The sequence below is a fragment of the Anguilla rostrata genome, chromosome 8, assembly GCF_018555375.3.
Source record: "Anguilla rostrata isolate EN2019 chromosome 8, ASM1855537v3, whole genome shotgun sequence".
NCBI classification, from domain to species: domain Eukaryota; kingdom Metazoa; phylum Chordata; class Actinopteri; order Anguilliformes; family Anguillidae; genus Anguilla; species Anguilla rostrata.
The window spans coordinates 56,227,420-56,244,919 of record NC_057940.1 but is presented as its reverse complement, the minus strand read 5'-3'; the positions used below and the strand labels follow the sequence as shown (position 1 = coordinate 56,244,919).

The window sequence follows — 17,500 nt, the reverse complement described above, 5'->3', positions numbered from 1 at the left end:
CAGAATTGTAGTGTACACCTACTCAATCTGGGAACCTACATATAGAGTTGTAGTGTACACCTACTCAATCTGGCAACATAGATACAGAGTTATATTGTAGCCTGCTCAGTCTGGCAACATAGATACAGAGTTATATTGTAGCCTGCTCAGTCTGGCAACATAGATACAGAGTTATATTGTAGCCAACACAGATACAGAGTTGTAGTGTACACCTACTCAATCTGGGAACCTACATATGGAGTTGTAGTGTACACCTGTTCACGGCAACAGTGCCTGTCTTATTCTCTTCCCTCTTCCCTCCTCCTCTCTTTCTCTCTCCTTTCTTTAGTGCTGCCCGTCTCTCGTCCTCCCAGATAGTTATTTATACAGAGGTCATGACCTTTGAGTCTCATGAAATGTTGGGAGAGCGTGTGACCATGCTGCAGTGCATTATGGGTCCTTAAGAGGGCATTCTAGGCTTTGTCTGGACGAACTGCGGTATATTTAGGGGTGTTAACTGCTGGAGTACCAGACGCACACACACACACCTCTGTACATGCACACACACATGTACACACACATGTATATAAGTGTGTGTGTGGTGTATGTGTGCAGTGTAGTGTAGTGTGTAAGTGTGTGTAGTATGTGTGTGTGAGTATGTAGTGTGTGAGTGTGTGTATAGTGTGTGAAGTGTGTGTGTGTAGTGTGTGTGTGTGTATAGTGTGTGTGGGTGTGTGTGTGTGTATAGTGTGTGTGTGTGTGTGTGTGTGTGTGTATAGTGTGTGTAGTGTGTGTGTGTGTAACTCTCTCTCTCCCCCTCAGTGATGCAGCAGGTGCTAGATAACCTCGGGGCTCTGCCCACCTCTACTGGAGCCAAAGACATCGACCTCATCTTCCTGCGCGGGATTATGGAGAGCCCCATCGTCCGCTCACTGGCCAAGGTATCCCACAATACACTACACCACGAACCCTGGCCAAGGTATCCCACCATGCACTGCACAGATAGGCCTGGCTAATGTACCCATAATGCACTGCACCGCTAACCCTGGCCAAGGTATCCCGCAATACACTGCACCGCTAACCTTGGCCAAGGTATCCCACAATACACTGCACTGCTAACCCTGGCCATGGTATCCCACAATGCACCGTAAAGCTAACCCTGGCCATGGTATCCCACAATGCACCGACTGCTAACCCTGGCCATGGTATCCCACAATGCACCGCACCGCTAGCCCTGGCCATGGTATCCCACAATGCACCGACCGCTAACCCTGGCCATGGCATCCCACAATGCACCGCACCACTAACCCTGGCCATGGTATCCCACAATACACTGCGCCGCTAACCTTGGCCAAGGTATCCCACCCTGGTGCAGGGGTGTTACTGAGTCACTCCTGGAAACACAGGCGCTATAAGCAGGTGACAGAGTGTGGAATGCATGGACCCCCCTCCACAGACTGGAGTCTGATCTCATATCGGTTATTACATCATCATCACACTGATACTAATGATGATAATGATATAAATTAGGATAATAGAGGGGGGTATGTGTGTGATTGGCTGAGGGGGATGTAGTGGTATAAGGGCTGTGCAGGGATTGGAAGGTACTCCACACTGGCTGTGGCCCTGGGCGCCTCATTAAGTGAAATTAGCTCAGTCCTGTCAGAGAGCCCCAGCGGCTCCCTGACAGCCCCAAACAGGCCTGCTGGGGGGGGGGGGCACTCGCTGCGACAATACCCCTCCCATTACCCCCCCACCCAAAGGCTAGCACTGCCAGTCTCTCCCCAGAGCACTGTGCAGGTCTCACAAGTCACCCTGCACTGACCTCATTGGTGACATCATCAGTGACATCACTGCAGTTAGAACAGTGAGGCTCAACTCAGTACTGTGCGTGTGTGTGTATAGTGTGTGTTAGAGTGTGTGTGTGTGTGTATACAGTGTGTATGTATGTGTATGTGTTAGTGAGTGTCAGTGACCCCTGACCCCTGACCCCTGACCCTGCAGGCTCACGAGCGCTTGGAGGATGTGAAGCTGGAGGCGGTGCAGGATAATAACATGGAGCTAGTGACCGACATCCTGGGAGAGATCAGCGGCCTCAGCCCCAGGGATGACAGCGCTGCGGAACTCTCCAGAATCCTGCAGGAGCCGCACTTCCAGGTGTGTGTGTGTGTGTGTGAGTGTGTGTGTGTGTGTGTGTGTGTGTGTGTGTGTGGTGTGTGTGTGGTGTGTGAGTGTGAGTGTGTGTGTGTGTGTGTGTGTGTGTGTTTGTGTGAGTGTGTGTGTTTGTGTGTGTGTGTGTGAGTGTGTGTGAGTGTGTCTGTTTGTGTGTGTGTGTGTGTGAGTGTGGGTGTGTGTGTGTATGCGTGTGAGTGACTGTGTGAGTAAGAGTGAGTGTGTACATGTGTGTGTGTGTGTGTGTGTGAGAGAGTGTGTGTGTTTGTGTGAGTGTGTCTGTGTGTGTGTGTGTGATTGTGTGAGTGTGTCTGTGTGTGAGTGTGTCTGTGTGTGTGTGTGTGTGTGTGTGTGTGTGTGTGTGTGTGTGTGTGTGTGTGTGTGTGTGTGAGTGTTTGTGTGAGTGTGTCTGTGTGTGTGTGAGTGTGTCTGTGTGTGTGTGTGTGTGTGTGTGTGTGAGTAAGAGTATATGTGTGTCTAAGGTGCTCCATGTCCTGACCCCGCCCTCTCTGCTGCAGTCTCTGCTGGAGGCTCACGACATGGTGGCGTCTAAGAGCTATGAAGCCCCGCCCACCGGCACGGAGGCCAATAGCGACGCAGCGGCCAACAGCGCGCTGATGCAGGCCGACGCCGTGCGCATGATCGGCATCCGCAAGAAAGCAGGAGAGCCGCTGGTGAGGGGCGGGGTCTGGGTGGGGCCTGGGCGGGGCTGAGGCAGGCTGGGGGTGGGGCCTGGGCGGGGCTGGAGCAGGCTGGGGGTTGGGCTAGGGCGGGGTATGAGCAGGGCCTGGGTCAGGTCTGGGGTGGGGCCGGGGGCGGGGTTGGAGTGTGGGCGGGGCCTGGGGCAGGGCTGGAGTGTGGGCGGGGCCTGGGGCGGGCTGTGGGCGGAGCCTGCTCAGGTCTGGGGCAGGCTGTGGGAGGGGTGTGGGCGGAGCCTGCTCAGGTCTGGGGCAGGCTGGGGCGGGCTGTGGGCGGAGCCTGCTCAGGTCTGGGGCAGGCTGGGGCGGGCTGTGGGCGGAGCCTGCTCAGGTCTGGGGCAGGTTGTGGGCGGGGCTGGGGCAGGCTGTGGGAGGGGTGTGGGCGGAGCCTGCTCAGGTCTGGGGCGGCTGTGGGCGGGGCAAGGAAAGGACTGGAGAGAAAGGGTTCATTCCAATCACTTATTTAATCCGTCCTCGTCTCCTCAATCTTCGCCTGACCAGAAACCGATTAAGGCCCTCATCTTTAAGGATGCTTGAGCGAGGGAACCTGAGCGTATTTTTGGGTTTAAATGATGGACCTGTGGATCCACCTCTCGTCATCTGCCATCTCTGTAACTGACGTGGCTCCAAACTGACGCTTGAAAGAGAAAGAACATTCCATTTGCCCAATATATGTTTCCTCCATTCCTCCATCCTGGCATCCTTTCCTTGTTTCTCCACTGGGTGGAGCCAAGAAGCGAGTCATGTGACTCACACTTCTCCTCTGGCCAATGAGGAGGCATCTGCTGGTCATGTGACTCACACTTCTCCTCTGGCCAATGAGCTAGCAGCTAAAAGAAAGTGGAAAATAAGCGATTGGAATGAGGCCAGAGAGTGAGAGAAAGAGAGAGGGAAGAGCTGGAGGAGGGGTGACGTGGTGTTGTGGCGCAGGGCGTGGTGGAGGGGGTGACGTGGTGTTGTGGCGCAGGGCGTGGTGGAGGGGGTGACGTGGTGTTGTGGCGCAGGGCGTGGTGGAGGGGGTGACGTGGTGTTGTGGCGCAGGGCGTGGTGGAGGGGGTGACGTGGTGTTGTGGCGCAGGGCGTGACGCTCCGCGTGGAGAGGGACGACCTGGTGATCGCGCGGATTCTGCACGGCGGGATGATTGACAGGCAGGGCCTGCTGCACGTGGGTGATGTCATAAAGGAAGTGAACGGGCAGGACGTGGGGAACAACCCCACCCAGCTGCAGGACATGCTGAAGGAGTGCAGCGGGGGAATCACCCTAAAAATACTGCCCAGCTACCGGGACGCACCCGCGCCCCCACAGGTACACACACACACCCCTACAGGTAACACCCCCACACACCCCTACAGGTAACTATACCACACCTCACATCACACACACCCCTACAGGTAACTATACACCACCTCACACGGACACACCGCCCTACAGGTAACTAACACACACCTCACAGGTACACACACACACCCTCATAACAACACACACCTCCACAGGTACACACACACACCCCTACAGGTAACTATACACACACCTCCACAGGTACACACACACACCCCTACAGGTAACTATACACACACCTCCACAGGTACACACACACACCCCTACAGGTAACTATACACACACCTCCACAGGTACACACACACACGTCACACACCCACATACTACACACACTCACTCACACACTCACCACCACCTCAGTATCACCACTCACAGTCACCACCCCTCATCACCACCACACACCTCACCACTCAACACCACTTGCACACAGTCTTATATGAAATAGTCAGCTGGTCAGTTGATGATGGTGGCTGTAATAGTTTCCCAGAATGCCTATAAATAACACTCTGCCTGTTATCTGGGACACAGTGAGAAAGAGAGACAGAGAGAGAGAGAGAGAGAGAGAGAGAGAGAGAGAGAGAGAGACCCTCAAGGAAAACCCATCCCCCACTACCATCCCCCACTATGCCCCCGACGTGTTAACCTACTCACACACACACACTCTCACACACACATGCGCACACACACACATAAACACATGCACACAAACATGCATACACACACACACATGCACGCACACACACTAAATCACACTCTACAGCACCACACCACATGTCCACACACACACACACACACATGCATACACCACACACACCATCAGTCCACACACACACACATTCACACACACACGCTCACACACACACTGACTCACACAAACACACATACACACGCACACACACACACACACACGCATGCACGCACACACACGCATGCACGCACACACACTCACGCACACACACACTAATACACACTGCTCACATATATATGCACACAGATACCAGCCCCATATTTTTGTTTATTTGTGTAGTTTGCTGGAGAATTGTACATAACCAACATTCATTACTATTATTATTATTATTATTATTATTTTTGTTGTTGTTCTTGAGTGGCCAGCAGAAAAGGTTCATGCACTTAACGTAGAGCACACACGTGTCCCATTTCTCCCAACGTCTAAAGTACACTTACGCTTGATGCACACTTTATCCAGACTTATTCTCAGACTGCCCCAGAGCAGTATTAGGCCAAGTACACAGACCCACAATGCACCAATTTGTTGATGTTTCATGTTGACAAGATATAGACAGAAGTAGCCGGCTTGTGCGTTTACTGGAGAAAAACGCCACTGCGGAAATATCAATGCAAGAACGACGTTTGCAACGATTCAGATATTGTGACCTTATATTTAATTCACATGGTAGCATCATGGTGGTATTGGATAAAATGTTAGCAAACTCGCTTAATTTGTCTGTAGTTAGAACGTCCACATCAAGCTTTACTCACCTATTACTGGCTATTATTAGCAGTGTGACCACAATAAACAATTTGAAAATGGGGACCACAGAACAAAACGCGTGTCATTTTAAAAATCCCTGCACACTTGGGCACTTAATTTGCACTTGCACACTATATGCAAATTTACGCCCATCCTGTGACGGCACTTCCAGGTGTGGAGAGCCACTAGCAGTGTGGAACGCACCTTACAGTGGGAACGACATAGCCAGGTGTGGATCGGCACACTTACGGTTGGGGAATCGAGCACAGCAGTGGGGAAACAACATAGCCAGGTGGGAACGACACTTCCAGGTGGGGAACGGACATTACAGGTGTGGGGACGGCACACTTCAGGTGGGACGAACTAGCCAGGTTGGTGAGCACACTTGCAGGTGTGGGAACGGCAACTTAGCCGTGTGGGAGGCCTAGCGGTGTGGAAGGCACATGCCAGGTGTGGAAACCTAGCAGAAGCCCTTAGCGGTGTGGAACGGCACTTAGCCAGTGAACCAACACCGCAGGTGGAAACAGCACACTTCAGTGGAACGAGCACGTAGAGGCACACTTACCGGTGAACAACCGCGTGTGGACAAGCCACTAGCCGTGGGGGAAACGACCTAGCCGTGGGAACGACGCTTACAGTAGACAAGCCAGGTTGGAACCACATTAGAAGGTGTGGGGAACCAGCACACTTAGCCAGGTGTGGAACGACACCTTAGCCAGGTGTGGGAAACGAGCACCTTAGCCAGGTGGTGAACGAGCACACTTAGCCAGGTGTAGCCGCGTGGGAAACGAGCACACTTAGCCAGGTGTGGGGAAACGAGCACACTTAGCCAGGTGTGGGGAAACGAGCACACTTAGCCAGGTGTGGGGAAACGAGCACACTTAGCCAGGTGTGGGGAAACGAGCACACTTAGCCAGGTGTGGGGAAACGAGCACACTTAGCCAGGTGTGGGGAAACGAGCACACTTAGCCAGGTGTGGGGAATACCGAGGCACACTTAGCCAGGTGTGGGGAAACGAGCACACTTAGCCAGGTGTGGGGAAACGAGCACACTTAGCCAGGTGTGGGGAAACGAGCACCTTAGCCAGGTGTGGGAACGAGCACACTTAGCATGGTAGCACTGGGTGGGGAAACGAGCACACTTAGCCAGGTGTGGGGAAACGAGCACACTTAGCCAGGTGTGGGGAAACGAGGCGGTCCTGTAATCCTGGTGTCCTGTCACCCAATCACAGGTGTACGTGCGCCCACACTTTGACTACAATCCGGCCAATGACAATCTGATCCCCTGCCGGGAGGCGGGGCTAGCCTTTTCCCGTGGGGACATGCTGCAGATCGTCAACAGGGAGGACCCCAACTGGTGGCAGGTGGGTGGAGCTAAGGGTGTGGCCTCTGAGGCCCCACCCCCCCTCTAAAGATGATCTATGGTTAAAGAGGAGGTGTGTGTGTGTGTGTGTGTGAGAGAGACAGAGCGTGTGTGTGAGAGTGTGTAAGAGAGTGTGTGTGTGTGTGTGGTACCTGTTTGTCTCTGAGATTCTGGCCCCTCCTCCAGGCCTGTCATGTAGTGGGCGGGGAAACAGGGCTGATTCCCAGCCAGTTCCTGGAGGAGAAGAGGAAAGCGTTTGTTCCCAGAGACTTCGATGGAACAGGTATGGCCCTACTCCAACTCTCTCTCGTTCTCTCTCTCTCTCACCCACACACACACACACACACTCTCACCCACATACACACACAAACATACAAACACACACACACACACACACACACACAGTGACCTAAGGTGTTGATTGACTTTACAGCTATTACTTTATAATGACTGACTCTTAGTCTGGCGAAGAGCACCCTCTCCTGGCAGCATGCGGTACTGATGCCTGTATGTTTCTCTCAGGAATTCTGTGCGGAACCATGAGTGGGAAGAAGAAAAAGAAGATGATGTATCTGACAGCCAGGAATGCAGGTCTGTACGGAGCATAATTTAGTTTTCGAGTACAATAATGAATAATTCAGTATTAAACTATAATTATCAATCATTTAGTATTAAACTTTAATTATTAGTCATTCAGTATGAATTTTTAATGATGACTTGTTGCGCATTCCCCATGTTTTTACTTGGTACACATTTAACTTGCAAATTTAAATGTGAAAGTGTATCCCTGAATAACTATAAAACAGCAGATGTACAGTCTGATATCTCTACTGAAACAGCTCTACATAATTACACATCACAGTAGATACAGTCTGATATCTCTACTGAAACAGCTCTACATAATTACACACCACTGTAGATACAGTCTGATATCTCTACTGAAACAGCCCTACATAACTACACATCACAGTAGATATGGTCTGATATCTCTGCTGAAACAGCTCTACATAATTACACATCACAGTAGATACAGTCTGATATCTCTACTGAAACAGCTCTACATAATTACACACCACTGTAGATACAGTCTGATATCTCTACTGAAACAGCCCTACATAATTACACATCACAGTAGATACAGTCTGATATCTCTACTGAAACAGCCCTACATAATTGCACATCACAGTAGATACAGTCTGATATCTCTGCTGAAACAGCCCTACATAACTACACATCACAGTAGATACAGCCTGATATGTGAATCTTCTGGCAACAAATTCAATTTCAAAAGCAGTGCGTTTTACTGCTGCCCAGGCCACTTAAAACAAAAATGATTTTATTGCTCTCTATATATATATGGCCAGCCAATGGCGTTGCTCCTTTGACATACCATGTGACCCCAGGGTTGGCAGTGATTGGCTGAATGTCATGTGGTGTGTGGCAGAGTTCGACCGGCACGAGCTGCAGATCTACGAGGAGCTGGCCCGCATGCCGCCCTTCCAGAGGAAGACGCTGGTTCTGATTGGTGCTCAGGGCGTGGGCCGGCGGAGCCTGAAGAACCGGCTGGTGCTGCTCCACCCGACCCGCTTCGGAACCACAGTACCCTGTCAGTACGGCCCAACACCAGGCCCAAAACCAGCTACACCCTAACCCCACCCTCCCTACGACACACCCTAACCCCACCCTCCCTACAACACCCTAACCCACCTCTCCATACACAATTACAAACATCCTAACCCACCCTCCCTACGACACACCCTAACCCACCTTCCCTATAACACACCCTAACCCCACCCTCCCTAACAATCCTAACCCACCCTCCTAACCCACTCCCTACAACACACCCTAACCCACCTCCCTACACACACCCTAACCCACCCTCCTACTCCACAACACACCCTAACCCCACCCTCCCTACAACACACCCTAACCCCACCTTCTCCATAACACACCCTAACCCCACCCTCCCTACGACAGGCCCTAACCCCACCCTCCCTAACCCAACCCTCCCTACAACATACCCTAACCCCACCCTCCCTACGACACACCCTAACCCCACCCTCCCTAACACCAACCCTCCCTACACACACCCTAACCCCACCCTCCCTACAACACACCCTAACCCCACCCTCCCTACAACACACCCTAACCCTACCCTCCCTACAACACACCCAAACCCTACCCTCCCTACAACACACCCTAACCCCACCCTCCCTATAACACCCCTAACCCCACCCTCCCTAAACACACCCAACCCCACCCTCCCTACAACACCCCTAACCCCACCCTCCCTACAACACACCCTAACCCCACCCTCCCTACAACACACCCTAACCCCACCCTCCCTATAACACACCCTAACCCCACCTCCCTACAACACACCCTAACCCCACCCTCCCTACAACACACCCTAACCCCACGCTCCCTATAACACATCCTAACCCCACCCTCCCTACAACACACCCAACCCACCCTCCCTACAACACGCCCTAACCCCACCCTCCCTAACACCCAACCACCTCCCTACAACACCCTAACCCCACCCTCCCTACAACACACCCTAACCCCACCCTCCCTAAACACACCCTAACCCCACCCTCCCTACAACACACCCAAACCCACCCTCCCTAAACACACCCTAACCCACCTCCCTACAACACACCTAAACCCCACCCAGCCTAAACACCAACACACCCTAACCCCGCTCCTATACAATCCTAAGCACCTCCTACAAACACCCTAACCCCACCCTTCCCTCAACACACCCTAACCCCACCTCCTACAACACACCCTAACCCTACCCTCCCTACAACACACTGAAACGCCACCCACCCAAAGGTTTGCTTAAATTATACATCCCTCTGTTTCCCCATATATCCATTTCTCTCTCTCTCTCTCAGACACGTCCAGGCGTCCACGTGAAGAGGAGCGAGACGGTCAGGCGTACCAGTTTGTGACGCGGTTAGAGATGGAGATGGACGTCAAAGCCGGCCGTTACCTGGAGCACGGCGAGTATGACGGGAACCTGTACGGCACTAAGATCACCTCCATCCATGAGGTGGTCAACACCGGCCGCACCTGCATCCTGGACGTCAACCCACAGGTCAGAACCGCAACCAAAACCGGAACCGGAACCAGCTTTAGAACTCTTCCACATGAGCCGTGATTAACCGAAGAGCTGATGAGCTCTGACTGGGCGACAGCTTTGCCTGGTCCCTGATTGGCTGACAGCCTCGTCAGCACCCTGATTGGCTGACAGCTTTGTCTGGTTTCTGATTGGTGACAGCTTTGTCAGTGCCCTGATTTGCTGACAGCTTTGTCAGTGCCCTGATTTGCTGACTGCTTTGCCAGTGCCCTGATTGGTAGACAGCATTGTCTGGTCTCTGATTGGTGACAGCTTTGTCAGTGCCTTGATTGGCTGACAGCCTCATCAGTGCCTTGATTGGTTGACAGCTTTGTCAGCACCTGATTGGTTGACAGCTTTGTCAGTGCCCTGATTGGTTGACAGCCTTGTCAGTGCCTTGATTGGCTGACAGCCTCATCAGTGCCTTGATTGGTTGACAGCCTTGTCAGCACCCTGATTCGCTGACTGCTTTGCCAGTGCCCTGATTGGCCGACAGCCTTATCAGGTCACTGACTGGCTGACATCTGCCTGCGTTGGCTCCTCCCACAGGCGCTGAAGGTGCTGAAGACGGCGGAGTTCATGCCGTACGTGGTGTTCATCAGTGCGCCGGAGCTGGACACACTGAGGGCCATGCACAAGGCCGCCGCGGAGGCGGGGCTCAGCACCAAGCAGCTGACCGTGAGTCCCGCCATCGCAGCGCTACTCCGGCCTTACTCCAGAGTTACTCCAACATGGCCGTCACATTACTTCCATGCTACTCCTACATTACTCCCATGTTACTCCTACATTACTCCCATGTTACTCCCATGCTACTCTGCCATTACAGAGCAAGGTTATTCTCTGAGAACAGGGAGGCCGACGTTGATTTTGTTGTTAAAAAGGTGATTCCACCATCCTGCGGGAGTAACGCCCTCTTCTCCTCCGTCTCTCCCTCGTTCTCTAAGGACATGGATCTGAAGAGGACGGTGGACGAGAGCGCCAGGATCCAGCGGTGCTACGGCCACTGCTTTGACCTGACCATCGTCAACGACAATCTGGACCAGGCTTTCGAGAAGCTGCAGGTCGCCGTGGACAAGCTCTGCTCCGACCCACAGTGGGTGCCGGTCAACTGGGTGTACTGAGCATGTGCGGACGCAGGAGGCCCCGCCCACCCAGACGGAGCCACGCCCACCTGCTCCACACACACGCCGCCCAAATTACTCTGCTCAGACTCGAAGGGGAAGAGTGCTTATTTATTCTACCATTTGTAACTTTTTACAGAGTATCTTTCTACGCATATCAGCTGGGGAGTTCAAAACGACAACAACAATGGAAAAAGTTAAAAACTCAAGTTTTGTTTGTTCTCGATCTGTCTTTTTTAAAAAAGAGCCTGTTAGCCATTTTTATCCTATTGTTTTCTTTACCTCCCAAATGGAGCTGACGTTTCCATCGTGATACAGTCAAAGAAACGAAGATAGTTTCTTTAAAATACATACATATTTACCTGGAAAATTATGGAGTCAACTGCTTTTCCCAGAGTATAACTCCACAGCACATGGGGAACGTTCTGGAATCTGGGAGTGGCGTTTGCGCTGTTGTCATGGCAACACGCCCCACAGCGGATTGGCTCGTGCGAGCCCCGCTTGACCTGCGGCGTTTCTCCCATTTTACCTTCAGCCCCTGCGCAGTCACCCTTTAATTAAAAACAGAAATCGAGGCGTAGATTAGATGTTTTTTTACAGTGCTTTAGTGAGAAGTGATATGACGTGTGACTCTCCCTAACAACAGGCCTGTTTTTCATTTTTGTGTTTTATTCCATTTCTTTTTTTGTAGTTTTGGTTTTGTAAAGATTTTTTTGTCTTTGGGATACAGTACATGTTGTTTCTGTGGTGATGGCTTGTCGAGGCTTTAAGAGGCTTTTGAGTTCTGCTAGCTGTGGTTTGACTGTAGCCGTTTCTTTGCGATTCTCATACACCGTTTTTATCTGCTAGTTTGTGTCCCTGTTTTATGATTCCTCTGTGTTGATGGGTAATGCAAATACAACCCTGCCCCCCCCTCCCCCCCAAACAATCCTTTGGGCAGCTGTGTCCCACAGATCTCCTTCCCCAAGCAGCTGTCCCATTACTTTGTGATATTGGTTCCCGTTTTTATTTAGATAGCTTAATTTGACAGCATATATTTTTGCAACTTAGAAACCTGTATTTTAAAAAGGCATTTTCAATAACAGTCAAATAAAGTGACCTAAACATGCAGAGTGCACTCTCTCTTCTCTCACTCTTTCATACAGACTTGCCAACTGAACAAGGCCATTTGAGAGTCGATAAACCATGGGTAGCCAACCCCGTTTCCGGAGATCTACCGTCCTGTAGGTTTTCACTCCAACCCTAACAATTCAGCAGCTAAAGATCTGAATCGAGCTACTAATTAGCAGAATAAGGAGTGCCAAATTAGGACTGAAATGAAAACGACAGGTGGGCAGATCTCTAGAAGCAGGGTCTAGTCAATTAACATGTCAAGACCAAAGTCCTGATTGGTTCCAACATGACAGAACTTCTTGGCCAGGAGTTAAATGTTAAAGGATACTTTAAAAATAATAAATCACATATTATTCCACTCCGCGATAGACTGGCGACGTGTCCAGGGTGTATTCCTGCCTCCCGCCCAATGCACGCTTGGATATACTAATGTATGGACGGATAATATTGCACTGGTTATGAACCACCACTGGCTCTGTATGTGGTACTGAAAATAAAAAATTTTAAATTCTGTTAAAAACCGTAGTCTATCATAAATGCTACCGAGCGCTATTTGAACCTAAATTTCCAGATTTTTCTTGGACGTTTAACAGTTTCCCAATGCCTCAAAAATGATTTTTAATATCAAGGTTTTCCAGAAGTGTGAACCCGGATCTTCTTTACATAGCGACGATTTATTGAACTCAAACTTTGGATAAATGTTCTTCTAGCTGACCGAAGGTTAGCTAAATTATTTAGGAAACGTTAACTAGGAAACGAATATACGCCGTATATAGGCCTACTTTCCATCACGTGATTCTACAAATCTTGTAGACAATTCGTCTCGTAATACGAGAGAACGTTAGCGAACTCCGAAGGAACGGCCTGTATACGTTTTACTTCACCCACAACAACTTTAAAATGTACTTGTTAGGACCGTAATCTTGGTGTTGGCCAAGTAACGTAAGCACGGATTCACACAACGTGTAGGTTACAGAAGGATTCACAGGCTTCAAAGTGTTATTTCTTCCAAATTTAGCATTTTGACAGCACATATAATACCAAAATACCTGGTATCCGCCCATCTTTTTAGTATCGCTAAACCATTCGGAACACGTCACTTTCTTAACTCAAAATGTCACTTTTACTCACCTCGTAGGCAAAATTAAACAAACTTCATCTTCGTTGAATATGAGTAGATAAATGGCTTTGAAATTACGCAGCCAACTGAATTAGCCACCAGGGGGCGGGGAGGAACAAAGTCGGCTGAAGTTGCCCTCGTGGGCCAATCGCATGTTTGATTGAGTGCATCCCCGCCGGAAGCCCCAAAACAAATGCATGCACGAGCTTGTGGGCAGAGCGAGAGAACTCGCGTGGGGTCAGAGCGACCGTCTATATGTGCACGCGCCCGGCCGGTTAGAAGAATTCTACAATCAGGAAGCTAATGTACGGGAACCAGTTTCCCCTCACGAGGAAAACCCCACTTCTCCTTTCAAACGGATACCACATTCTTCCCCACGGCTGCTGAAAAGCGAATATAGTAAACACGAGTGGCCAAGCTATGTGGTCAAACCGTTTTTAATTCAGACAGCATATATTTAGTACATGCATACATTAATATTCATACATGTAAATAATGTGTAAATAATATTGAAATTGTCATGGCAGCTTAATTGTGCATATGTTCTTTAAATACATGCATTTCGTTAAAAAAAATAAAAAAATAAAATATATATATATATTTTAAACCGTAAAAACTTCACAAAAGTTGGCCTACAAGTTTAACGGAGTCGGTGGCTTTGAGTACATCCCCTTCACATTCATAGAGCAGATGAGGCCCGTTGATTTGGTATACCTCGACAGAGCCTAGAGGGAGGTTTTAAAGATATTCTGTGCATTGAAAAGAGAAAAAAGGTCCTGGATCTTAACTTTAAAAAAATAAAAACTTAACGTTTTGCATAAGTACACCTCAACCGACAACTGTCTCAGTGTTTTTAAAAACATTTTTAAGGAAGCACAGGAATATCAGTCAATGCATTTCATATTTTTGTTTAGCATCCAAAAGACAGGTCCTCTCCGGTGTGTGTTTTTAGGACACCAAACGTGGCATTTTCTGGGGTGCCAGTCGCACGAGAACAATATTTAAATTAAGATGACATTTTCACAGGACAGCCGTTTAAAAGACATTTAAGACTGACAGCAAACGGTAAATATGAACAGTGCACACATCGAGTGTAAAAACTGCTATAAACTTTGCTTTAAATATAAAAAAATATAAAAATATATACATGCGTCAAGAATTTAAATGAGAATTCAGATATTCTGTCAGCTTTTAGCACTGGTATATACCGTATAGCAGCTATGCATCTGAATAAAGAAACAGAAATTGGATAAAATAAATATATATTTATGAAAAGTGCTTCTTGAGAGGCAGATTTTTTGTTTTCTAATTTTCTCATTTAAATTCATGACACATTACTGAGAACAACATACATTTAAAAACCATAATTCTAATAGAAACCTTCTTCAAATAGCAGAGTCAGACTTGGATTCAAATTGTTCTGAGCTCTAATCATATCATTTCTATAAGTGCAATAAAACATGATTAGACAATGTGTTGCAACATTACTGTATGAATGATCATTTTCAGAAAAAAGTACAAAAGAGTTAAAAACATTCTTCTCATATGTCATATCCGTCATGCAAAAATGATATAATAAGGTTATTTATGAGGTTATCACACTCACACGTACAAACACACAGCCCCACACACACGTAGACGACATGCACTCACACACTCTCACACACGCACACACACACAGGCACTGACAGACACACATACACACACATACACACACACACACACGCACACACACGCACATACACACACACACACTCTCTCTCTCTCTCTAAAGCCCGGTACACAGAGTGGCCAGGCCTTGCACGGCGATGCACAAGAAGAGGGGGCGGAGCCCCGGCTGGGCTCCTGACTCCACCTCCAGCCTGCCCATCTTCAGCACCATATTGGAGGAGGAGAAGAGCAGCTCCGCCCTCTGACACACCCCCTCATCAGCCAGGGCCGACTCCCCGTTCACCATGCCACCATTCACCTGCAAGACACACAAACAGTCAAGCATGCTGGTTAATGTAGTCAGACTGCAGCGTAATGTAGCATGCATGCTGGGTAATGTAGTAAGAATGCAGCGTAATGTAGCATGTAGTGAATGCCACATGCTGCTCAGTCAATCAGCCTTTTACTCAGGCAGGCACTCAGCTCAGCAGCCAATCAGACACTCACCAGGTCCTGCAGGGACTTCAGCACAGTAGGAGAACAGCAGGTACTCAGGTGAACCAGACCAGCATCACTCATCTCTGAGAGAGAGAGAGAGGGAGAGAGAGAGAGGGGGGGAGAGGGAGAGGGGGGGGAAAGGAGGAGAGAGGGGGTTGAGGGGGAGGGGGGAAAGAGGGGGAGAGAGAGAGGGGGAAAGGGGGAGAGAGGGAGGGAGAGGGGGAGAGGGGAGAGACAGGAGAGAGCGAGGGGAGAGAGAGAGACAGGTATATACACAGAAGTAAGTGTTAGATATAAGTGGTGGTGTTGGAGCCTGTTGTAGTGTTAGATATAAGTGGTGGTGTTGGAGGCTGTTGTAGTGTTAGATATAAGTGGTGGTGTTGGAGGCTGTTGTAGTGTTAGATATAAGTGGTGGTGTTGGAGACTGTTGTAGTGTTAGATATAAGTGGTGGTGTTGGAGGCTGTTGTAGTGTTAGATATAAGTGGTGGTGTTGGAGGCTGTTGTAGTGTTAGATATAAGTGGTGGTGTTGGAGACTGTTGTAGTGTTAGATATAAGTGGTGGTGTTGGAGGCTGTTGTAGTGTTAGATATAAGTGGTGGTGTTGGAGGCTGTTGTAGTGTTAGATATAAGTGGTGGTGTTGGAGACTGTTGTAGTGTTAGATATAAGTGGTGGTGTTGGAGGCTGTTGTAGTGTTAGATATAAGTGGTGGTGTTGGAGGCTGTTGTAGTGTTAGATATAAGTGGTGGTGTTGGAGGCTGTTGTAGTGTTAGATATAAGTGGTGGTGTTGGAGGCTGTTGTAGTGTTAGATATAAGTGGTGGTGTTGGAGGCTGTTGTAGTGTTAGATATAAGTGGTGGTGTTGGAGGCTGTTGTAGTGTTAGATATAAGTGGTGGTGTTGGAGCTGTTGTAGGTTAGATATAAGTGGTGGTGTTGGAGGCTGTTGTAGTGTTAGATATAAGTGGTGGTGTTGGAGGCTGTTGTAGTGTTAGATATAAGTGGTGGTGTTGGAGGCTGTTGTAGTGTTAGATATAAGTGCTGTCGTTGGGGGCTGTTACAGGTGAGCTGTACAGGTGTCCAGGTGTCTCACCCTCCACAGCGCTGAGCAGCAGGTGTACGGAGGTGAGGAGGGCAGGGCTTGGGGGCGGGGCGTTCTGAAGCAGGTCCAACACCCCTCTGGCCCACTGCTGCTGACAGGGAGTCAACTCCTCCAGCTCTTTCAAAGAGCAGGGACCTCCCTCCATCAGCTCCTCCACCTGCAGAGCAGGGTGTTCAGCATCTTCATCATCTCTCATCATCATCACCATCATCATCATCAGCTTCATCATCATCATCATCATCAGCTTCATCAGTATCACCATCCCCTCCATGATCATCTTCACCATCATCACCATCATCATTCTCATAATCAACATCATTATTACCATCATCATCATCCTCATCATCATTATCATCCTCTATCCATCATCAACAACACAATTATTATCATCATCCTAATCAAAATCATTATCATCATCAACATCATAATCATCATAATTATCACACCCATCTTCATCATCTGCATCTTCAACATCAACACCATTATCACAGCCATCATTATCATCTTCATCATAAACATCATCATTACCTTCATCACCACCATCATCATCATCACCTTCATCCTCCTCACTCACCGCGTTCTGAAGCACACTGACTGCGGGTCGGTCATGCAGAACCTGCTGAAGGTTCCGGAACAGACTGGACCGGGTCGGGGCAGGGAGGGTTGCTAGGCACTGGAAATGAGCCTGCAGTGCGGAGAGTTCTGCGAGAGAGGGACCAGAACCAAACCCAGA

At 49.4% G+C, this 17,500-nt stretch overlaps 2 protein-coding genes and 1 long non-coding RNA gene across 9 annotated transcripts in view; 1 reads left to right on the top strand and 2 right to left on the bottom strand.

Annotated features, from left to right (window-relative positions):
* pals2b (protein associated with LIN7 2, MAGUK p55 family member b) overlaps positions 1 to 12,397 on the top strand; it is a 20,785-nt gene extending 8,388 nt beyond the window's left edge. For all 3 annotated transcript variants that reach the window (XM_064349170.1, XM_064349173.1, XM_064349171.1), the window contains 11 exons: positions 802 to 920; positions 1,984 to 2,136; positions 2,670 to 2,825; positions 3,928 to 4,155; positions 6,912 to 7,043; positions 7,229 to 7,325; positions 7,565 to 7,633; positions 8,487 to 8,648; positions 9,943 to 10,145; positions 10,716 to 10,844; positions 11,111 to 12,397. In XM_064349170.1, the coding sequence (XP_064205240.1) occupies positions 804 to 920; positions 1,984 to 2,136; positions 2,670 to 2,825; positions 3,928 to 4,155; positions 6,912 to 7,043; positions 7,229 to 7,325; positions 7,565 to 7,633; positions 8,487 to 8,648; positions 9,943 to 10,145; positions 10,716 to 10,844; positions 11,111 to 11,287 (1,623 nt within the window). In that variant the 5' untranslated portion in view covers positions 802 to 803 and the 3' untranslated portion in view covers positions 11,288 to 12,397. The remainder of the gene's footprint in view (positions 1 to 801; positions 921 to 1,983; positions 2,137 to 2,669; positions 2,826 to 3,927; positions 4,156 to 6,911; positions 7,044 to 7,228; positions 7,326 to 7,564; positions 7,634 to 8,486; positions 8,649 to 9,942; positions 10,146 to 10,715; positions 10,845 to 11,110) is intronic.
* The window catches only part of LOC135262233 (uncharacterized), a 52,690-nt gene extending 38,932 nt beyond the window's left edge, over positions 1 to 13,758 (bottom strand). For 2 of the 5 annotated variants that reach the window (XR_010332152.1, XR_010332151.1), the window contains exons 1-3: positions 13,532 to 13,739; positions 11,650 to 11,838; positions 7,195 to 7,276 (exon numbers count right to left, since the gene is read on the bottom strand). This is a non-coding gene — a long non-coding RNA (uncharacterized LOC135262233). Of the gene's footprint in view, positions 1 to 7,194; positions 7,277 to 11,649; positions 11,839 to 13,531 lie in introns of all 5 variants that reach the window. The other 3 variants (XR_010332154.1, XR_010332153.1, XR_010332150.1) reach the window with 3 other exon arrangements.
* Positions 13,759 to 13,941: 183 nt separating this feature from the next.
* The window catches only part of LOC135262224 (gasdermin-E-like), a 7,692-nt gene continuing 4,133 nt past the window's right edge, over positions 13,942 to 17,500 (bottom strand). Inside the window, exons 5-8 of the mRNA XM_064349174.1 lie at positions 17,342 to 17,469; positions 16,759 to 16,924; positions 15,678 to 15,751; positions 13,942 to 15,489 (exon numbers count right to left, since the gene is read on the bottom strand). Of these exons, the coding sequence (XP_064205244.1) occupies positions 15,289 to 15,489; positions 15,678 to 15,751; positions 16,759 to 16,924; positions 17,342 to 17,469 (569 nt within the window). The 3' untranslated portion in view covers positions 13,942 to 15,288. The remainder of the gene's footprint in view (positions 15,490 to 15,677; positions 15,752 to 16,758; positions 16,925 to 17,341; positions 17,470 to 17,500) is intronic.